The 24,323-nt window shown below is 38.6% G+C and overlaps 1 protein-coding gene across 8 annotated transcripts in view; it reads right to left on the bottom strand.

The window, feature by feature from the left end:
* Window positions 1-2,224: 2,224 nt before the first annotated feature.
* UNC79 (unc-79 homolog, NALCN channel complex subunit) overlaps window positions 2,225-24,323 on the bottom strand; it is a 106,053-nt gene continuing 83,954 nt past the window's right edge. For 7 of the 8 annotated variants that reach the window (XM_051621927.1, XM_051621929.1, XM_051621924.1 and 4 more), the window contains 9 exons: window positions 22,785-22,889; window positions 19,052-19,129; window positions 16,686-16,775; window positions 12,378-12,553; window positions 10,514-10,700; window positions 8,899-9,096; window positions 6,619-6,696; window positions 4,327-4,368; window positions 2,225-3,637 (listed from right to left, as the gene is read on the bottom strand). In XM_051621927.1, coding sequence (XP_051477887.1) covers window positions 3,437-3,637; window positions 4,327-4,368; window positions 6,619-6,696; window positions 8,899-9,096; window positions 10,514-10,700; window positions 12,378-12,553; window positions 16,686-16,775; window positions 19,052-19,129; window positions 22,785-22,889 — 1,155 coding nt within the window. In that variant the 3' untranslated portion in view covers window positions 2,225-3,436. Of the gene's footprint in view, window positions 3,638-4,326; window positions 4,369-6,618; window positions 6,697-8,898; window positions 9,097-10,513; window positions 10,701-12,377; window positions 12,554-16,685; window positions 16,776-19,051; window positions 19,130-22,784; window positions 22,890-24,323 lie in introns of those variants that run through there. The other variant, XM_051621928.1, reaches the window with a different exon arrangement.

Below are 24,323 nucleotides of genomic sequence, written 5' to 3'. Positions count from 1 at the left end.
TAGCTTACATTTAATTTTGATACCTACCCACTATTATATTTGCATTTTTGTGTGTTTTGACAGTCAATACTAGATGCTTTGAGGCAGCAATTTTACAATACAGGGAAAACAGTTGTGCCATGTTGCCTACATTCATTAACTACTAAGTGAGATGCCTGATCATGGCTTCTACTCTCTAGAAGTTCCTTAAAGACAAACATTCCCAGGCTCTGCTCTTTCCCACAAATCATCTGTCTTCATCCTTCAAACTTCCACAGTCCCCATTATACCCATCTGTGTTCACCCATGTCACACCCAAAGGCCCCCTGTTCCCTCCTTCTCCTTGCTTTTCAGTTGTCTTTCAGATTCACAGCTGCAGATCAAAATACAGGAATCTCTCTCTCCTGCATATCCTGCTTTCAAGGGCCTGACAGCACTTCCATTTCACTAGGGTGACCCCAGACCCCAGAGTAACTGAACCTGGGCCTGATTTATGTAGTGATGCAGCAAATTATAATCTGAATTGCAGACACAAGCGTGAAAGGCACAGTCCAGAAACAGGAGGAGACAGTCCCACTGAAAACAAAGTCCACGGCTCCTTTTTGCCTGAAGGTCAAAGTTAAAATTGCCTACCACCTAGTCAGTTTTGAACTGCAGCCCTGGGAGGGAGTGACATACAGGTTCAAGGAATAAAGGGCCTGAAGTGATGTGACAGGAAGGAATCACAACATCAACCAAAGAGGGCTAAACTGGGATCAGCACCAGCATCTTACATGTGAGCAAGGAAGTGCCTACAGGTCACCATTAAGAGAAATCCTCTAAACCCTTCTGGGGAAATAAACATGTTGGGGGGGGGGGGGCCTCTTTGAAGTTCCAGCACACTAATGCACACAGTATGAGGAACAGGCATGATTAATTAAGAGATCTGTGTGCAGCTGCAGGGCTACTGTGTTGCTGAGATCACAGAGATGTGGTGGGATGGCTTCATGACTGGAGTGTTGCCACAGAGGGATACAGGCTTTAGGAAGGACAGGCTGGGAAGACAGGAAAAGGCAGTTGTCCTTTCAGTAAAAGAGCAGCTGGAGTGCATGGAACTCTGTCTAGGGATAGATGAGGAGACAATGGAGAATTTATGGGTAAGGATTAAAGAGAAGACAGGCAGGGGTGACATTGTAGTGGATATCTGCTATGGGCCAGTTGACTAGGAGGAAATCCACAGGAGCATCCCCACATTCGCAGGCCCTGGTCCTCATGGAGACCTTCATCCACCCTGGTATCTAGAAGAGGGACTACACAGCAAGGCTTAAGAAATGCAGGAGTTTCCTGGAGTACATCAATGACAACTTCCTTACCCAAAAGACAGAGGAGCCAACAACAAGGAGCTTCTTGGGGATGTGAAGGTCAAGGGCAGCCCTGGCTGCAGTGACCATGAGATGGTGGAATTCAGGATCCTGAAGGGAGGGAGCAGGATAAAAAGCAAGCTTATAGCCCTAGACATCAGGAGAGAAGCGTTGACATCTGCAAAGATCTGCTCTGAAGAGTCCCACAGGATAGGGATCTACTGGCAAGAAGAACCCAAGAAAGCTGGGTTTTTCCACTCCTCCAAGCTCAAGAGCAGTCCATCCCAATGAGCTTAAAGGTCAGGCAAAAAGGCCAGGAGACCTGTGTGGATGAACAAGAAGCTCCTGGCCAAACTCAAACACAAAAAGGAAGTACACAGATGGTGGAAGCAAGGACAAGTTGCATGGGAAGAACAGAGAGACACTGGTATGAGGTTAGGAAAACTAAAGCCCAGCAGGATTTGAACCTGGCAAGGGATGTCAAAGACAACAAGAAGGGCTTCTATAAGTACACAGGTGACAAATGGAAGACTGGGAAAAATGTGGGCCAACTGCTGAATTAGATGAGGGAGCTAGTTACACAGGGCATGGAAAAGACAGGAGGGAGGGAGTTTCAGTTTCTCTCCACTGAAAAAAAAACGGAGAGGGGCATCTTCTAAGCAAGCTAGCACATGCTTTACTGTTGGTTGGTTGGTTAGTTTGGGGGTTAGCTGGGGGTTTGGGTTGTGTTTTTTTTTTAACAGAATGGTTTTTAATGGCATATCTGCAAATATTTCCACTTGTTCTTTGGAAAATGCACTGAGGAAAGACTGCCCCTTCACAACAACTGAAATATATTCAGGCAGCACTCAGATATGCCTTTCCACTTCCATGCAATCAGGGAGGTAAAATGTTGATTCTGAGAGTGATAATAAAGACTAGGAATTAAATATAGCATTCTAATGCACAGCTTCAATGTTTGTTTGTTATTCTCCTAATCAGTGTGTTACAGGAATAAATACAGTAAATACAACTGTGATTACACAGATTTAAGCATTAATTAAAAGATGTGGTAAATCATAGTGCTCTGAAGATTTTATGTAAAATCTACAGAATTAATTGAGTCTCAGATTGCAATGGATTTTGGCTGAGTCCCTTAATGATATTAAAATCCATCTGTTATTAAATATCATGTTTAATACAATAGTATGCAAATGTTCAGGTCCAATCATGCTCCTCTTGAAGTCTGCAACATGATTTCTGTAGAAATCAATAAGAAGAGGTCTGAGATAACAGTTTTTAATTGCACTGTATACAAGTATTGACAGAAGAATACAACACAGTAGTCACAAAATTAAAGAGGCTTCTATGAAACCTACAAAGAAGAGCAGCACAGAATCAACAAAGTAAAAGCAGTATTTAAAAAAATAACAAACCAGACTTGGCAGTTTTGGAAAACAGTAGTGAAGAAAAAGACAAACAAATTGGCACATTTTAACAACCTCATTTCTAAGTGCACTTTATAATAACTCTCCTTACAAGCTGCTGTTTCCCCAGAAGATGATAACAAAAAGCCTCATTAGAGTATCACTGTTTTATAGTGACAGGTTTTATTGCATTGCCAGCTGTGAATCTAAAAAAAAACAAAAAACACCCAAAAAAAACTCCTATAAAGGTTCCTAAAAACCGTTTTCTTTTGTTACCATCAAAAAATAGCAACATAGCACTTCCATATGTTTGTGAATACCCACAATTCTATTAAAAAAAAATAGAAGTTAAATAAAAGTTATTTTTGTCTTAGCTTCAAAAATAATGTAAAGAAACATTTAAGAACAAGATATTTCAATGATCAGAGAGATATGTACAGTTGATAGATTTGAGGCCAATCCTGCAAGTACGTGTTTATGAATGCAGACTTGGGAACCTGTTGATCCTGAGCTAGTGTAATTAGAGACTGCAGGATCAGGCTCTTAGCTTCACCCTTTATTAGCTTTTCCACAATCTGTCCTAGGCTAAACAGTATAGATACAGTATATGCTCTATATACTCTATATACTGATTTATACAAAAGGTCTTTTACAGCTCTAATCCTTTTATTGCTAGACTAAAAAATGGACATTTGGAACAAGTCACATTAATCATAAAGGATAAAACTGAGATGCAGCTTCTGATGACTGAATTTCTACTTGAGCCATTTTAAACTGGGTGCACTGCAGCCATTTGCGGAGCACAGATGAGCTATTGTTCATTTGTCCTGACCCCTGTAACATCCTTAGGCTGTGATGGTTGACATTGCTCTGGATGGCTTGGAGGCGTAGCTGGAGTCCAGCAGATAAATGCTGTTGAAATAATACAAAATTTTCAGTTTCTTTCCTTCAATACATTCATAGTTACAGCACTGTGAAAGGTACTGCTCCTTGGCCAGGGACAAGGTCCTGCAGTGTCCCAACGTCACATTTCTTTCTTCCACATCTTACAACTGTTCTTACAGAAACAATTCCATACTGAGACAAACTCCAACACTTTTATTCTCATCACCAAAATTATCTTGACTGGCAAACCACACTGATCCACCTTGGTCTCTCTTATAAACAGGGCCAGCTGGCACAGTTTTATCCAAGCAAGCAAGCCCCAAGCAAAATTCATCTCCTGAGTCAAAGTCTCAATCCTGATTTTTTAGGGGACTCTCAAAACTAAGACATCAAGAAAACCACAGCTCCAGGAGCAACCAATCTCAGTCAACAGGGAGGAAGGGCCCTGTAGAACCTGGTTGGAGGAAAGTATTTCAGAAAGGAAAGGGAGAGCAGTACTGGTTACAGGACAACCATCTTAGCTGATGATGCTCTGTGTGTGATCACACACAGTGATCATAGCACTGATCTTCAGTGCTGACCCACCCAGTGCATCTGGATATGCTACAATGATCTCTTTTCAGAGTTTGGAGACCACATCTAGTGATCTTATTCCCAGAACTTACAGAAATGTGTAACACTAAGAATAAAAGGATAAGGTAGTAGAAACAACTTACCTTTAGATTTGACTGTATCATTGGTAACCACATTGGTATGAGCTGTTAGAAGAGAGGTATATTTTTTTATTATACAAGTGACTATAGACATGCTCCAGTTACTGTGAGACAGACAAGGGTATATCTAACTCACTTAGCTTCTGAATGGACATAGCCTGAGCCACAATCTGAAAACGTGGTAATTTTTAAATTATGCATATGTTTCTGGGCAGGTAACTCTCAGAATAAATAAACCAGCTTCCCTTGTTTCTAGCTCAATGAATCACCAGTAGCAATTACTGGTATCCTGTTTAAGGCAATGATGAGAGTACAGAATAAAACCTTGCTAAAGGTAGTAACTTCTTATTTTCCTTGTGGGGGTGTTTCTGTATGTGCAAGTGAGCAATACTGCAATAGATACAATAAAAATTCTGCACAGTGAGATATGCATCGAGAACTGAAAAAACATGCAGCAGAAATTCCTAATAATGGGCCTGATATTTAACCAGTAACCAGCCACTAGTGACATCAGTGCTGTCAATGTTTAACACTCAAACCAGGAAAAGTGCTTCACAGCAGAATGTGACCTGTGGGCCTGGGAGCACAGGTAAAAACCCTAACTATCCAGACCAGAAGGCAAGGAGGTCTGCAAATCTGCCACCTATTATTTGACTTAAATGTATTTCAGTCTCCTGCTCTTCAGAGGACTTTTATTTCTGTCTACGTATAACACAACACAACATGACAGAGAAGCATTTCTAGCAAAAGTATTCATGTTCTCCAATATTAATTTAACCACTGAGGTTATTGTTCTAAAATGTTCCTCCAAATGGCATTAAAATTTGCAATTTGCCAATTATATGACCAGGAGCTGCACGTTAAACCTAATCACTATTGACAACATTAGATAAAGTGCTGTTTCTCTGTGCAAGGAATGATAATTGTTTCAATTTCAGTGCTGTTTTGCTGTAGAATCATATGCAGCTCTGCCAGGACTGATTACTTAGTCTACCACAGGAAGAACCATATTCAAACCTCAGCATTTACAGATATATGGATGCCAAAACAGCTGGAATGCAGCCAGATGCAGCAGGCATATGAGTTCTGTACATCCTTCTGTGGGTTCTCTCACTAACAAAGTGCTTGACAAGATCCAGTGAACACAAGTCCTGATGTCTTTTTTGGAGAAGAGGGAATAGGTAAGCATACTGAGAAGCCATGCTCTATGCCCCACTGCCATCAAAAAAATGTCACTGAAAATTTCATCCAGCATTAAAGAAATTCCTGTGGAGCTAGCCAGTGGTGACAGGACTGGTGTCAGACATCTGTCAAGCAAGAAGGGAAGCTGGGAAGAAAACTCAGGCCTGTGACGCAGTTCACTGGACATCTTTACAGTCAGCTGAGAGAATCAAACACTTCTCACATCCAGTTAATCTTGTCCCAAAGCAGGTATATAAAACAGATCAAGATGAATCATCTCCAGAAATACCTGTTTATCTCTACTAACTATAAAAGGCACTCATGGAAACTCACTCATATTGGTATCTGCACTGTAGAGGTCTAAGGTTAGATATAGACCATTGTCCTCTAGCACAACTTCTGTCTTCCAGAGTCTGGACACATTTAGGAAAATTAAACATTCTGCTGCAAGCACAAGCAAGCAAACTCTCCACTCCTGCAGCTGCCAGCTAGATGAATGAGGCAAGACGACGTTTTTATTGAAACACTTGAGTTTTATTACCTAATCCCCTGCCAGCCTTTTCTTCACAAAGGAAGAAAACAGTTAGAAAGTACAGCTGGAAGGACAGGCTGCTGTCAGATACTGTTACTTTTTCGGAGTTTGTATTTTCAAAAGAATTGTATTTGATTTCAGTGCAAGTTCTGATGGAAGCCAGATTGGAGAAGAGATTGGTTGCTGTGCTTTTCTGGCTCCCCAACTCTGCTGCCTGCCCTGTTCTCTACAAGTCTACCCAGCAGCTGCTGGAGCTGTCTAAAACTCGAGAAAAATGTTGAGGTTTGCTGAGCTGCTCCCTTCACTACTGTAGGCTCCCAAATTCCTCAAACATACATCTGATGGTCAGTCACAGAGCTGCGATCAGCAAGGAGCTGGTTTCCATCATCAGTGACTTTCCTGGGATTTAAAACAATCTCTCTCACTACACTATGTCCTTTCCTTCAGTGAAATAATACTATGAAAAAATAAAGAAAAAATTAAAGCAAAAGACAATTGTTTCATTATCAAAGGCAGGACAATAAAAGATGGTCTAGGCAGGCAACATCATTAACTAAACATTCATAGTGTGGTATGCCTACCTTCACAAAGATAGTAGAGTTGCATTCCTGCAAAGCCTCCATTAAACTAATCACATGCAGGCACACCATTTCCACCATCTTGGAGGGGAGAAAAGAAAAAAAAAAAAAGGCACATAAACAAATTAGTGTTCAGCACATGTTATAAGCTAAGCCAACAGACTCAGAAGAGAATGTTCCTGTGTTTCCTTGGCAGTTATACTGAATCACTAGATGTGCATTTATTAACCACTGATATATAAGATTAAATATTATATTGGCATATAAGGGATGTTTTTCTTTGCTTAGTTTTCCCCTGATGCAGTAACACCTATCTGTTAAATATTTCAAAGTGCTTGATGTACTTTAATTCATATTACACATCAAAACAAGTTGCCTTCAGCTTTGTTCTTTTCAGACATCATAAGCTCTTTTACATGCCTTTGCCACATAGTTCTCATCAATCAGTGCGACAGAAATTGATATTTTTATTTACTGAATCTTTGAAAATTTACATACCCACAAAAGCTATCTTTTTTTTCCCCCCATCAAAAGACAATTTATTGTTCTGAACTGGCAGCTAGTCCGCAATTCCTCCATTTTGTACCATGAATTATGACAGATACAAATATCAGTTATTTGGTAGCAGACAGCATTTTATGTTTTATATTGTGTAAATTCATAGGTACAAGACAAATAGCCTGAGCTAGCAGTGAGTATTCACAGTGCCTGTCTGAACTATGTATATATTGCCCTTGATAATGATAAACTTAGCTTTTATGCAGTGCTTTTTATTTGCAAAGCACTTTACAACCACTAACTAATTAACCTCCCAACACTCCTGTGAGACAGGTAAGTATTATTATCTACGTTTCACAGAGCAACAGCTGAGGCAGAGAGTTTAATAACTTGCACTAAAACCACGTTAATGAGATACTTTCAGAATAAGGATTGGAACTTGGGACTTCCAGGTCATATTGTCCTAAGGCTTGATAAGAAGCCTTTGTGTCTGACTAAACAACTGGCTAGTTAGAAGCATTATTCACTTCTCCTGTTCATTCAAATGGAGCTTCATGAACTACTATTCCCAGCAGTGGCTTGCAAACCATAAAGACCTCACTAGACTTCAGAGGCTAAAAGAGAATTTAAAGACAGCTTTAGGTGGTCCTTGCCTGATATGGAAAAGACCCAAGGGAGTGGTAACTGGTTCAAAGACATCCAAGTGCAGCCCATGCATTGCAACTGAAAGGGCAAATATCCGTACCTGCCTAGGGTAGAAGATGTTTTACATAGAGAAAGGGGGATGACATTAAATAATTTCCATATAGACAGCAGGTCTCCATTTAAAACAGAAAAAAAAACCCAACACAACACACATACAAAGCATAGAAACCCCAAACCTTATGGGCACCTGACTTAGAGTGGGGCACATATAAAGAATCTTTCTCACTCAAAGCTAATACCAGGTTGTCCAGAGCTACACGTCAGTTAAAGTTTAAAAGTTTTGACTAGTCACAACAGACTTCACCTGTCTCTCTGGAAAGTGGGAAACACAATACATCTTGCCCATCAGAAACAAGCTCTTAACCCTAAGCCTGCAGGCACAAAGAATCATTAGACAATGGGGAGCAAAGGTAGCACCTATAAGAAGGCTGCTGGAACCCCTCTGGGTTCTTATTGTGCAAAGCTGCTCCACCAGCAGTAAGCAGTTGAGCTAAGTAAATGCTTTGAAGTTATTTCCAAAAAATTGTCTGGACCATTTCTGGACAGACTGAACACTTCCCTTTCAAACATTATGTCTAGTGATACCTCCTTCAAGTCATTCATTACTCACAAACTATTCCAGAGATATTTTTGTAGCTTATTTTCATGAGTAACCAATGGATTATGAATAGTCAAGTGTCAGCCTTTGTGTATTTTTCACCATCACTTAGTAAAAAGTATTCAAATGGATATTCACAGAATTATCCTAAAATACTTAGTTGCTCATGTAAGGCAGAGTCAGATGAAACAACAGGACCACTGTGAAGAGCCAGAAGATACACAGAATGAGACCTAATGCAGGGAGCCCTTAATCTAACAAGCAGCAACTCTAGCTCTTGATTCTGTTTCAGGTAGATCCTGGCTAGATTCCATTTCAGATCCACTGTGAGCTTAAACCACTACTATGAGCTTTCCCTTTAACATCTCAAAAGCATCAAAGTTGCTTTATGACATTATTCATAGTCCAATGTATTCCACTGAAATGAAGCCAAACCCTGCAAGTTAAATCTGCGCTAAATCTGTAGGCAGCACCTGACTCACCACTTTGTTATGTGCCATTAGCTGCAGGATGCTCGGTGTCACTCTGCTCCAGAACTCCAGGGCTGTAAGGATTGCTGTGAAGCTAAATTCATTCTGATTCTGGACTGTCGGAGCTACTGCTGTTTGTTCACAGTATACTGTCCAGAGCTGAGCAAATATAAATGCATGGAAGAGGGAACACATGTGCAGAACAGATGTCTGTAGAAACACAAAATAGAAGAAAATGTTTATTTAAATAAGTGTGTTGAGATACAGTGCAGAGGATTTCACCAAAGCACTCCTCTGTCATGCATCCCACTGTGCAGCCTTGGCCCTCACTTTCCCATTTTTCCCTCCCATTAGGAACTAGTAAGTCAAGCACACTTGATAACATCTTCCCATTTAAAAACTGTTTATATATTTACAGACCAAAAATTGCATTTGCAAACACACATTCCCATGCAATCTTAGTGTTTGGCATTAAGGTCAGTCCCTTTAAAGAGAAGGTTAGTTTTGCAGAACAGCTACTCAGGACTAGTCCTGAGACTTTCCTGATGGATAGATGACTCCACCACAATCTGTGGAAGGCCTGGAGGCTTTGGCACATATGACTCCATTTCAAAGATGCTGCCGGGGTAAGTCGTTCATATTCTCATCACCTGAAAGGAAGGCTATTGTACAAAATGCATCATCTTACAACTGTTCTGTTAATCTATTGTCCAGGTCTACCTTGCTGGGACAGAACTACTCACAGTCAAGGAAAGTAAGTTTTGGAAAGCTAATAAATAACTCATTTTGCATAGTCAAACATGGCTCTTTGCTAATATGTGTGATATATCACAGTGTCTGAGCATCTAGGAGTGCTGACATTAATTACTTCATCATGAGAAAGATGCTTCTGGTCAGAGACGTTCTCTCAGTTTGCAAGTGCAACAGTGATTCATGCTCTGAGGCAGTATGACTGCACCAAACATTGCAATGGTTGCTTGGTAACTGGAAGGAGATATTTGAAAGAGTAAAAAAAGGCCAAAGAAATGAATGGAAAGCACCAATGTCTTAGCTGCGTGAGGGGAAGGAAAGGGGGATTTTATGTACAAGATAAATGTGTGGTAATTCTGCTTTTGTTGCTAATAAAAACCTGGTTGGTGTCAAAGAGTAGTGCTACATTGCTGGTAAACTACTGGCTAAAAATGGCTTATGATTTGCAGTAACTTTTTTTTTCTGAAGCTGCTCTGGACAAGTTGTGCTAGAACCATCACTGTAACTAAACTTGATCACAATGTTTTTTATAGTTTACTGAATTCTACTATAAAACTGGAAGAAACAACTTCACAAAGATTTGCTACTGAGATGGCCGCTAAAGCTTCGATTTGGAATTAATTTTTTCCTTCCTCACTCTTGTGCTGAGATATATTGAAATAGTTAAATCTCAAACCTTAATCGTAGTGATTTCATCTCCAGTCTTCTATGTATGAAGAGGCAGCTGTGCAAGAAAAACTACAGAGATTTCTTTCTCTAGATCTCAGGTTTTATTAAGGTTTTATCCCTCCTATTTCTTATGAAGAAATAAATAAGTATTTGTGATAATAAGGCCAATATTATAACACATCTCCACTTAAAACACAGAATCCCTTACCTTTGATTGCTCTGGAAACCCAATCAGAATAACAATAAGGTGGTCAGCAATTTGTGAACCTGCATCCAGTGGAATAGGCATGCAAGATGATGGAGAATTTGGACAGACAACATTGTGTGTCAGAGACCCCAGGAGTAGCCACGACAGCAAACGAATGTGTGAGACACATTCTATGAACTCTTTGGGCCTGTCAAGAAAGAGCGGATTTTACAATGCTGCTACGTTGTCTGGTTTTCCCCAAAACATGGAGTCTCCTTACTCAGATTTTGCAGCCACAGCCACAGTCTGCTGGAGGCACAGATCATTGGTACAGCTTATGGGAAGATGGTAACCACACAGAACTTTGCGGACTTGACATAATATCAACAAGCCCAACAGAACGTATTTGGCAAGTCTAAGAAACAGTCTCTGTAAATAAAGGCTAAAACATTCACAGATTCCCTGCTTCCATACACTGAGATTTTTTACACACAAATCATTAGATGGGAAGGGTTGTCCAAGTGGAAGTGCTCCTCCCAGCTCCTCTGGACAGCACAAACCTGACAGGGGGGTGACAGGAAATTCCACATTCCACAGTGAGCTCCTAAGCACCATGCCTTATTTCCCCTGTGTTCCACATCTCCATTGGTAAAATGGAGTTAATTTCTCTTTTCCTTAGCCTCTCCTTGGACGTTTGGACTGCATGTTTTTGAGGGCCCGTACACTGCTTTTTTTTTGTGAGACAAGCATTCATCTACCATCTAGCGCAATGTTCAATTGTAAAGCAATGTGCTTACATCATCTAAAAAGGAGTAACACTTTTCTGGTGTTATCTTGTCTGTCCCCTTGCTGCTACCGAGTTCAGATTACACACTCCATTGAACTGATAAACACAGGAAAAAAACAATTGCTTTTCAGTGACTAAATCAATACTTAATAGGCCACTGTCATCACAGATTTTAATTTTTAACTGGATGTCACTGTCAAGGGCTCACAGCACCAAAGAGGGATTCCACTGATTTACTTTTCTTTAATAGACTCTGACATGATGCTCTTCCTCAAGTACCTCTAGGGTATTAAAGGAATTCACTGCCTTCAACTCAGAACACAATCTTTTTCTTTACATGTAAGAAAATAAAAGTGTAAGGAGATAATAACTTCGTATACCCAGAACTAGATATGCTCTACATGAAAGTGCATGCAGACATATGTACAGGACTGGAGCCTAAGCAGCTTAATCTCCAGAATCCTGGGGCAGGAAGCTGAGACAGGAATACAAGTTTGCTGAAACATAGCCCAATAGTCTACACTCAAAACAGCTTGTTTGTTGTCATTGTAAGAAAACAATGACATCTCCCTTCTTTTTGAATACAAAACATGGCAGATTAAGATTTCTCACAGTGAAAGGAGGTTAAAAATTTTTTTTTTGATGAGCAGGATTTCTCTCATCTAACTTTAACCAGCTGAAGTTAACATTTTTCTCATCACATGAACAGGCTTACACTTACAGTTCTCGCTCATTTGTACTCCATAAGTTCAAAGGAATATTCTCTGTCATTCCCAACATATTTTCTATAATTCTAGGGCAGATCTATGTGCTTTTCACTGTCTGTATGTAGAGCAAGAATCAAGCTAATTTTCACAGTAACTTCAGTCAAGCCAGTGGATCTACTTCCACTGTCTCTTTGGACATAACCAATGTATGAACATACATACATAACTGATCCTCAGTTAAGGATCAGGGAGCTGCTGAACAGCTGTTTCAGTGTCCGATGGCCACTATTCCCACTGAGGGTCTTATCTATAAAATCTGGCAATAAATGCAGAATTTTCTGAAGATTTCTAACTCATTTTAGTATTCCTTTTTGTGGAAAAGCATTCTCACCCTTGTTGCATTGCAGAAGGAGGATGGTAAAGCCAAGGCAAGTATCGGATCACAGCTTTGTTGTCTCTGTGGTTTCCCCGTGTGATTTCCATAGCAGCAATCTGAGCTAAACCAACTTTCAGATGTCCACCAAACGTGTCTTCATGGAGTGGCTGAGAACAGGTCTTCATGTGACTCTGCAAGGCAAATATCTAATTTCCTACCTGAACAGCAAACTCCACTTGAATTAAGTTATTCCAAGCAATGGCATACTCTGTTTAATTTCAGTTCCTTTCTCAACATCTTTAACTATGACTATAAAACTACAGAACAAAACTTTTAACATTTTTTTTTAATTATCTAGCCTCTGTACTAGTAACTGCTTTATGACGCAGCTCTTTCCACAGAGGACCACATTTTCAGGAGTCCAAAAAAATATGAATTATGCAAAAACAGGTGGGCACCTTTTGTATCAGCAAACTCCATAGTTGATAAGTACAAACTGATGGATTTTAACAAGGTAGAACCTGGACAGGAAATGTCTTCCCTGTGCAATTATTCCATTTACATATACAGAAATAAGCTGTCACTCATTCACTGGCAATATGACTATGTTGCATTATTCAGCTGCTAAAAATGCCTTTAAGCCCTGGAAATAAAAGGGTTAAACCTTTTACCAAGAAATATGCAAACATTTATCCCAGGAAAGACAAGTTATTGTCCTGCTTTGCTAGCTCTAAGGAATGTTTCATTGGTGCTTCTTGAGATACTTCTGTATTTTTAATTAAGCTAACTTTGCATTACTTTCTGTTACTAGACTAACAGAACACATGCTGAGTGCATTTGCTTGCTTAAAGGAGAGCCATATGCTTTGCACAAAAAAAGGCCAGTTCATCAGTTATTAAATTACCATAACAGGATAAAAATCAATGGACCAGTAATATTTTGTGACAGACAAGCATCTGACCCCAGCAACTTACACTCTCAAAGATCACTTACTTCAGGTGTCTTTCAAGAGACAAAAAATTAAAGTACCAGCATGAAAATGTAATGAGTGAGGAAAAAAGGATAGGCAGGTATGTAAGCAGATACACTTTGTTTTTTCAGTAATGGTGGAATTTTCTAAATAAAACTTTACTGAGCTTTACCAATTAAAATGTTATCCCAAAGGGAAAAAAGATAATAAACTGAACAGAAACAATAAACTGGAATGTGATTATCTTGAGATTTACCATGTATACCTTGTTTACAATACAGTAGTTGCTAATACATGGGACTGAAAACAATTAACCTCTTTCAAAGAAACTATTCCAGACACACAAAAGTAGACATTGGAAATGAATAAACAATTTTAACTATTTCAGATCCCTGAATTTCTAAAGAAATAAGAAAACGCAAAATATGAAAACCAATATTAAACTTCTTTTTCATTTGGGATTATTACTGGCCAGATAAATCATACAGTAGTCTAGATGCTGTTCACCAAGATGCACACTCACAGTAAGAAATGGTACAACTGGATAATCTTGGGACTCACTTCCTAGGAACACCTCTATTAATGAAAGCCAAGAAACATAAGCAAGTATATTAAATAGCTTAGAAGAATATTAGCCTAGGTGTTGTGGATTTTTTTACATTTCTGATTATTTGTAAATTTAGAAATGTTCACAATATTTTCCCAACTATGTTGGAATCACAGAATAAGTTTATCTGGTCTGATTAAATAAGAACTGCCTTTTCATTTTCCAAAGACAGCCATAGCTTATTCTTTACAATACATAAAATTATGGTCATATTTAACTCTCCTATTAATCTTGTTCTCAGATTCCTGTATTACATGGCTGATTTAAAGAAAAAAACAAACATGAAGTTTTAGACCATTTGGTTCTGATTTAGTTTTAAATGGCACAGACTGCACATTTAGGTAGCTTCTTTTCTAATCCCAAAACATAAAAGTGATGAACTGGGTAAAGTTTTAGTTCATGTCCTAGCTACATCCATGTACACAAATTCAATAAATAAGAGCATGAGAAATTACCATATTATCAGACTTTAGCATTGTAAGAGCATTTCTAAAAATCAGACTACAGTTCCAGGGAGAAGGGGCACAAGGAGAAAGTACAAATGGCAGAGAGCTTTCCACAGAAACATTTTTCACAGGAGAGAGGATAACTCTAAGTATTTACAAATAAAATTTCCCCCTTCCTGGTTTCAGTCACATTTTTCTGTGGAACTGGATGTCTCTCTCCCTCATTTATGATTAATTTGCTTACTTATTCTAAAAGTAGTTCTGAACTGGAAGAGAAATGGGTGTATATCTTTAAAGAATAGAGTAGGAAGGCAATCCAATTCAGCTTAAAATGCTTAATTAGCTTGTACATTGAAGTACATTTCTACTCCAGCACAAAAGGTTGCTTCCCATATAGTATTTTTTAAAAACTCAATCGGATTCAAGGCATATGGCCAACAGGGTAAGAACTTTCAAAAGAGCTATTTTGTCCAGTAGAACAAGGTTTCTATGAGTTTCAAGAGACATAAGCTTCAGTTTAGTTGGGATTCTTCCTCCTTTGTGGTAAGTATTATTAACTTGCAATGAGGTGTCCCTTCTGGGGCATGTAGTGGGGTGGATGGGGCAGGGAAGAGCAAGCAAGCGTGCCAGATAAACCAGTAAAGTAAAAGTTCTCATCTCACTGCTTCATAAAAAAATCCTCCAGTATTGAAATCCACTACGGGTTATATTTGACTCTATTTTGCCTACCACAGAATCTTTGCATAAACTTGTAGAATGAAACGCTCCAGTGCATTGCCAGTAACTTCCAGCAGAGGACTAGTGCAATAGTAGAGGGGCCCTTTCAGGGAAACACCACACTGACATCCCAGGGAAACAAGCCATCAACACTATTAGCTGAGGCACTCTGTGTTGTAGAAGCATGGTGGCTATTGAGGTTAGAAACAAAAACAAGAACTTCCCTTGAAGACCACATATGCCAAAGCCCAGCATGTAAGTGGTGACAACATGATTTGCACTAGCCAGAACTGGACAGCACTGTTATTCTGTATCTGTCAACTGAGGTTTAGATCACATAAAAGCAGCTTGACAGCTACTTATCTGAGCTCAGTGATGAAATGACCTCTTTCAGTTGAGGGAACTTCCTCTTGGATCACTGAGTTATTGGTGTAGAAATACTAAAACTCTGCTGCCAGATTTCCGAACTGGCTGCAGCTTTGACAGCATAGACTCCTCCATATCTGAAATGGTCCACTACCAAAGTTTCACCTCTAGCTCTGTGCTACTTAGTACTCAGCTTCAGATGGTATGATAAAACTACCTACTGGGAAACCCTTATGCTAAAGGGAATAAATAATATTGTCCCCTCCACAGCATTATGACTGACATCTAGTAATATATTAACTGAAATTTTACATTAATTCTTGATTTAAGCTATTAACAATTCCACTTTGCTAGCAATTGAAACAGCTTGACTTCTATTATGTCCTGTTATACAGTAGCAATGTTACTTGGCCTATGTCTTTTCTAAAACTTCTTTTAAAATGTCCACTGTAAAGGAAATTTAAGAGATATTGGATTCCCCATTAAAAACAGAGAATCCAGGCTTTGGTCATCTAATTATTATTAAGATGTTTTAATGAAATTCTTTCCTAAATAAAATATTTAATGCTGACAGAGGTACTTTCCTACCACTCCTCTTAGAATTTGGCATCAAACCAATATACATAAACCAAAAAGCAGTTTGGACTACAGAGATAGGAACTATTCAGCTTTCCCCACCCCTACTGAATATAAACTGACTATTAAAACAACAGCATCTAGAAGAAAAAGGACATGGTTTGTGGGGAGTTTTAGGTCAATTACTGCATTTTAATAAACTCTGAACCTCCAACTAACTTAAACATCTTTTTTTGTATATAACAAAGACAGGATTCCTTCAGAGGAGTGCAGTTAGTTGTACAGGCAAGGAATTTTAAGTTTCCATGGGTTATTTTAAACATGAGTACTTTTCACAGGGATTTTGGTATGACATTAGCTTATCAACATTTCAGAAAAATCAGGGCTGCGTTTTTATTGTGTGCTCACCATATTTGAATCAGCTTCCATGTCAACACTGTATAAGCTACTTTTTACCCATCCCCAAAAAGTGTCTAATGTATAATTGTACTAACATTTAAAGTAAAAGAAAGAAAAAAATCCCTGCCAGTCATCCTCAAAGACTTCCAACCATTTCTTCCAGCCAGCTTAATTCCAGAATACATACATACATGCTTTTTAAAAGCACATAAACTTTATATCATTGAACGCCCAGAACCAACCTTTAATTTGGTCAACATATGCATATCTGCAATGAAATCCAGCACTTCCCCAACATATTGCCTCATGCATTCCATTGCTGCTGTTCCACACTAGAACATAAAAGAAATAATTTTGAGCATCAGATTTTGAACATGTTCATGTGTTTGTTTCTTGTTCACCAGAACACAATTTGTCTGTCTCACATTCTTCATTTTACTTCTTTAGTTAGAGCAATTTCTTTAATTAGGAATAGGTGTTCTTTGATGTTTTTCTTCTCACTGTAATATGCCCTCTTATCTGATGGTAGGATTAAAAGACAGCCCACTGTGGCTTCTTCATCCTTCATAAAACAGGACAGTCACTTTATCTGTGACAGCAGTAGAAGATTAACTGATGAAAATTTCAACAACATCCTTGTCATGCCATCTTGAAATTTACAGTGGACCAGAATCAAAGTCTAAAAAAGTCAGTAAGAGTTTAACAAATCATTTCTTCAAGCAGCTGAGCATTTTTGCAAGTGGAATCAATTAGCTACAATCACAGAAAAAAAAAAAAAAAAAAAAAAAAAAAATTGAGTCACAGGCACAGATGCCCTTAGGTTCAAACTAATCATGACAGAAAGACAGTTTAAATGTATTTCATGTGTAAATATCGCTAAAATGGGCATCACTGAAATGACTTTTTGTTCCCTTTTTTTGTTTGTTTTTTAAATAACTAAGGTTTCTGGGACAGTCCTGTAGCAAAATCATTCAAAATACAGCTTTCTAATGGCACTTTAACTGATTGCAATTTTGAAAAGGGGATGCAAGATCTATAACAGATAAATGAAATCCCTTGTGAACTGCTACAGTTTGACCTTAAGGGTCTAAGCATTGAAAAGGGACCTGTGCCAGAGCAAGAACAGCCTCAAAGGGAAAAACAAAAGGACTCAATTAATTGCTGTGTTCCCATAGTACACATTTTCATAATCCTTTTATTAGAATAACATGAGAAATATAAATCTGGTCTTCAGACAGTACCAGGCATGCCCAAGGTGTGCAAAGCAGTCATTGGAGCAAAACTGTCAGATTAAATAAAAGCTTCCAACAGACCAGGGAACTCTGGAGAACAGCTTTCAGAAGGGAATATGACTGACCCAGTAGATATCACATAAACTTAAGTTTCTCTGTTAATTTCTGAGTGTTTCATAGGTGAAGATAATGCTAACTGAATCCAAGGAGAACTACAAATGACTCTTAGGGGCCAAATAAAAGCAGTGCTTAACTTCATAGGCCATAGTATGTAATTATCAAATTAGGTACCTTTTTGAAGTCACGGGTTTGGGGCAAAACACAGCAATAAAGTTTACAGGGGAAAACTACTCTTTGACCTCTATTTGACTACCTACACTTTGAAGAACAGAAGCTGATTACCATATCTGAGTATAAAAATGAGCCAGATTAAGTTTTGATCACAAAATTATTAGGCTTTAATAGTAGTTTTTGTGGCTGAAATTTGAAAAACTTCTAGCATTCTATTTTTAGGCAACTGACCTGGGCACTTCTCATTTTTACTTGATAACATCAATCCACGCGGTGTTGAACTATACCAGCTTCTGGCTTTTCAAATGCTATGCCTGTCAGTTCCCTTGACAGAATAACAAACAGTAAAATAAGGTCACTGGCAGCTCTGTCAGTGAATCCTCCATCCAGTTTATGTGGATGAAGGATTCCACAGGGGTTCTAAAATATTGAATAATAGAATTATAGAAAATACTATACTCAGACCACTGAATAATAATGCTCGGTTGCAAAAGACTTCTGACCAACTATTTTGTTTCATTTCAGCAGCAAGCAACTTGATTCTCTGTGATTTCTTCTGAAATAATAACTTTGCTATCATACCCTGAAACACCAATGTCAGTGTATTTAATTTATACTTGGTTTAAATAGACTGTTGGGAGCAAAGGCGATATTAAAGATTTGCATTAAGAAATAAATAACTCATACACTTCAGAATATACAGAAGATCCTATTAAGTCACACCTAAACCTTACGATAATTTTTTGTCAGAATGGAGACAGTGGCTTATAGCTTTCCCCCTTGTTGCCATTTTTTTGACACATTCAGCAGGTCCGTTTCCCACACTTTTTCTTCTGGAGCACAGGCTCTGGCTAAAGTCAGTCAACTGACTCAGGATTATCAATAAAATAAGGGAATTGATATAAAGTTCAGAACTTTTCCAAAATTTATAAAAAGAAAGCATCCTCTCAACCTCTGCCTGCAATACCCCTTGCCACCCAGAAGAGATGTGAAAAGGAAGGAACATTTAAGTTATGCAAAGTGAGCCAAAAAAGATACATTTTTTAAAAGCCAAAACTAAGGATGGAGTTTGATTCAGTACTTACTCCAGGCATAGATGCAATCATCTGTTTATGCAAGATTGTTGACTCCGCTAGTTTTGTTCCAGCATCTGCACAAACAAACTAAGAAAAAATTCAAGACAAGTTATTTTTTTAATTATTCTTGAAGGAACCTGAAGACACTAATAAGTTATTAATGACTTTTATAAAATCAGTTCAGATCTCTTCTTGCTTTTATTTGTGGCAATTTGCCTTCAGAGCTCTCTTTCTTTATAAACAACCTAGTTAACTCACCACTGTAAATGAGCTAGTTTTAATGAAAAAAATCTGATCTTAATGTGCTGAATTAACCCCTATATAGAAACACAGAATTGTTTTGGTTGAAAAAGACTTTTAAGATCATAAAGTCAACTGTTAACCTAGCATTACCAAGTCCACCACTAAACCATGTCTCTAAGTACCACATCTAAACCTCTTTCAGATACCTCCAGGAGTGGTGATTCAATGACTTCCCTGGGCAGCCTGTTCCAATGCTTGATAACTCTTCTGGTGAAGAGATTTTTCCTCATAGAATCATAGAATGGTTTGAGTTGGAAGGAACCTTAATTATCATCTAGTTCCATCCTTTCTGCCATGGGCAGGGAAACCATCCACTAGACCAGGCTGCTCAAAGCCCCATCCACTTTCATCCACAACTTCTCTGGGCAGACATATCAAATCTAAACCTCAGTCAAAAGAGTGTGGAGAAACCAAACTTTCATTTCCAGTCCAATTCACTGTCATTTTTGTTGTCTCCTTCTACAAATACTAGAGGGACATTAAGGAGTCTCTGGCAAGAGATTTAATGCCAGCCATATGTAAAGAGAAAAGGAAAGAAAAATACCCCACAGGGCAAAAAGATGAGAAATGGGCAAATAATTGTCATGTGTCTTATTAGCATTATTTGCTGAGATACAGCTGCAGAATAATTTCTAAATGGGAATGTCTGCTAACTGTAGTGAATTACCTAGATGCCATATCTATGTATATTATACTTCCATTCATAGTTAAGAGTTCTTAAAATACAGAATATTTTAAACATCTTATATGTAACTTTAAATCTTTGTATTCAGCAATTAGTAGACCAGATCATCACAGAAATATAAACTGGAACCACTAACTGGCCGAAAGTAGGAATCACCTAAACAAAACAGATCAGATACGCTTAGAGACTGAGTGAACAAGCAAATCCTAATGAGACACTTCTATAATTTGAAGTAAATGAAAATCCTGAAGATGCGTGCCAGTGAAATGTGAAATGGAGAGGAGTGCTGTGAAACAAAATGCTGGTTGAAGAAGCAGTTCCTATGGAAACCCATGGAAGAGCAGCATGTACTTGATGGCCTTCATTTGCTAGGACAAATAAAGGAGACAGATTTTCTGCATGCTTTATCATCCAGGACACCTGTGCGATGATTGGGGTGATTTGGTTTAAATTCTCATTCTTTGTAAAGTGGGATAAAGTTAACTCATTTTAGCACTGATGTCACCAATGACACTGATGGCACTGTGTAATCTGGATGAATGTGGGTGTCAAATGAACATTCCTTGGAATTCCTTTGTTAGTCAGCCCACGAATGATCTATCATTAAATTAAAGTGCTCCTAGCTCCTTTGTTATCTCTAATATTTGACTGAATCTCTCTATTCTGTGTGCACTATCTGTATAGAATCTTGTGTACAGGCTAACATGTCCATGAGGACATGACTGTCTTGGAAATTAAAACCATTTCAGATTGGTGCTGTGTCAACACTGCTACAACTTTGTGGATTCAAAACCACACAATAATTAATATTTTAGTGGCTTTGTGTGGTAAAGAGGTGAACAAATCCCTTCTTTGGTGTCATTAAGAGCACGAAAAGGAAAATAATCAGATACATATATGTTTCTTGTATTACATCAGCGGATGGGCTTAGTGGTTACTATGGTATTTTACATTCAAGAGGCTGTTGCGTGATTTAGACCACATACTACCAAGGGCTGCCAATTTGCACAGTCAATGGGAGAAGCAGTCATCATGCCTCCATTAGGCATCTATGGCAGATGGTCTGAATACAACCCCTATTCGTTACTATTGACTGCATGAAAACAGAAGCTGGCTGCTTTGAGTAGCAGGAAATATGAATCACTTCATCAGCCTCTGAAAGAGCGACACCATAAAAGACATTTATATCCACATTAGGTGCTGTTGTGTTAGGTATGAATACATCCCAAAGTGAATACAGCATATGGGAACAGTGCAAGGAGGAAAAACAGGGTTTTATCATTATGAGTTAAAGACAATGCAAGAGGGTTTTGCCAACTGTGTCCATCCATCAGGCAATTGACACAATGTGAAGTAAATCCCACTGCCAAAACTGATATGGCATGTCTGCATTCTCAAATGAGAAAGTCAGGATTGTCACCCTTTGGGGTAGCCATGGGATTGAGTTATACAGTGGAGCAATGCAGAGAAATTGCTTTATTCTGTAGTACAGGAAAAGTCAGTTCCAGTCAACAAACACATGATATCAAGCTGCATCACTGCACCCATAAGATAGAAAGAAGCTGATGGTTGTTTTTTGATGGTCTTGGCTGAGACTGAAAAAAGTCTGAGCTTAAAAAAAAAAAAAATTAAAAAAGCAAATTTCTGCTTTTAAAATTAAAATTAATTTTAAAAAATAACCCTTTACTATTAAAAGAAACAAACTCAAGTTTTATTCTTCCCCACCCCAACTTCTTCCCCTGGCACTGATAGCATAATAATTGTTTTCAGAGTTATCCTAACTGCTATATAACTTCACTTGTCAGTATTATTTCTCTGTCAGCTGGCAACCACTTATTTATTATGAGTAATGCACCAGTACTCAGAAGAAAATGAGCCTGTAGTAAGCTCTATGAAGCTTTGACCCCATAACAGGAGGGGAAAGAGTGAACAGAGCTCTGATGCTGGGAGCACTATCAATGATCTACATAATGAACATCTTGCTTGAAACTTATGGTGCTGTTATGCTCGTCTCCTACCATTTAAAGTTACTTAACACATACAATAGTTTGTTCATTGTAAATGATGAGAGCTCACTACCTGTGATTAAAATTAATGGTCTGCAGTAAATTGTTTTTGGAGGACAGGCTTGTGGTGCCAAACAGTGCCACACTTGGCATTTTAGAAGCAGAAAGATCTTCATAAGTGATTAGCTTACTTCCTCAGATTTTCCTATGAAAAAGCTAGCTTACCTCAGAAATAAATAAAGGAACAGAAATATTCTATGTATTCTTTGCTGGAAAATTCCATGTTGAAAGAGAATGCCCTTCAGGGACTGGAGACAGCTTACTGCCTGCACGAATAGACAGAAGCTGAGTTCTGGCCCATTATCAACAGCAGCCCTTCTCACACAAACTGCTCAATGGTTTGGGGGCAACTGTGCCCCTCTGGGACATGGTATGAAGCTCACTGGACTCAATCCTTATAGGTCCTTTCCAAATCAAGATATACTCTATGATTGTCAATACATCAGCAATGATGCACAGGTCATTATCATGCTGGGAAATGCAATTTAATTTCTCAAATTTTAAGGTGGGAATCTAAATGTTATGCCTACAAATGTAACTGGATTTTGATTTAAAAAATTCTTGTTTCCCCTAACACTGCTGGTATTTTCTGCAACCATGCTGGACTTGCTCCCCCTTCCCTCAACCCAAATTTGGGCCAAGAAAGAAGAGAGGATCAGTATGAGAATCACACGAGAATCTCCTGTACCTGTACCAACAGCAGCAGATTCATGTCTGGTAAGGGTGACTTCAGCTTGAGTGCCTGCAGTAATTCCAATATGACACTGCGTGTCAAGTAGAATTTGTCCCTTTCCTACAACAGAAAAATACAGAATTATTAATGTCTCAAAATTCACTGACATCCACTACTAAACCATAAATACACTTTATATCTAAGTTACAGAATAAAGAAGTTACAAAAGTGTACTGGTTTCTCCTGTCTTACACAAAAGCAGACATCATTCATCATTTATGTAAATCTACAAGACTTGATTGAACAGACATCAATGAGGTTGATTCTCCTTTGACATTGCATCAGGCACTATATCCAAGATGTTAGTATTTCATATGTGAAATAGGGATAGATTTTATAAAACAGCTATAAAGGCAAGGCATGCAGTATAGCTTTCCCTAAGTAGTTCCATAAAAAAGGAAAAGGGGAAAGCCGTAAAGATTGACACAGGAGAACAAAACTGGCAGTAGTATTTAACATTATTCTTTCATTAAACCTGTGCCCTGGTTTGAGGCAGGATGAAGCCAATTTTCTTTTTACTGATTTTTTTTCTTCAGTGAACTCTCTTTTAAGCAGCACACTTGCTGAAACTAGCAGCAAATTTTCCAGCTAGTGGACTGATAACACCTGAATGTTTATAGTTAGTGCCGAGAGACCAAGGACACTTTGCTCTACTTGTCATATTTGCTACTTTGGACACTAAAAGAGCAGGTCAGTCATATCTACAACTTCCTCCTGTAGGGAGAGCAGACTAGACAGATGGCAAAATCAGCAAACCAAAGTATTCCATCCATATATCTATGTAGGTCTCAGTATAAATTCAAGGATCACGGAAGTCAACTCCCTTCTTCTTCCCTTTTCTTCCATTTATGGTTGGTGTCGGGGGAGGACTCCATCTCTCCATCACCATTGATCCCCAGGCCCTTGCATTCCTGACCCTCATCATTCCGTCCTCAGCTCCTCTCTGCTCTGCTGCTCTCTCCAGCAGCTCCGGGACATTTCAGAACTGCTCACAGCTAAAGAGAGTGCTGGGGGAGTTGCTGAGGGTAGGGGGAGGTGACAGGGATTTTGCACATTCCTGCACATATTTGTATATAGTTGTACATATTTTCTTTTATCATTAGTATTTAACTAGTATTTAAAGCTGTCTAGTTTAGTTTTCAATCTGGAAAGCTTCTCTCCTTATTCTCTCTCCTTCCCTACCTTGGTGGGAGGCAGAGGGGATCAAGAGCATTGTTGTCATTGGTTTAATTGCCGATTCTGAGTCAAACTGTGACAACCTGCCAAAAGTTATCTACATTTTACCATACTTCGTTCCTGTTGTCATTCCCCTTAAATAAGGGAGCGGGCACTAAGGCAGCTTGGACATCTATTTTCATTCATTAGACTAGCAGTACTTTTCCACTTACACAATAAAAGCTGTCTTGGCTACAGCTGCTACAACAGAAACATTTTAAAACATAGGGGAAAATCAGCCAGTGGAGATTAGAACACAGAAAGCTAAGAATAGAGTTG

Source organism: Apus apus, chromosome 5, assembly GCF_020740795.1.
Source record: "Apus apus isolate bApuApu2 chromosome 5, bApuApu2.pri.cur, whole genome shotgun sequence".
NCBI classification, from domain to species: Eukaryota; Metazoa; Chordata; class Aves; order Apodiformes; family Apodidae; genus Apus; species Apus apus.
The sequence above is the reverse complement of the archived record's forward strand: the minus strand, read 5'-3'. Positions and strand labels throughout refer to the sequence as shown.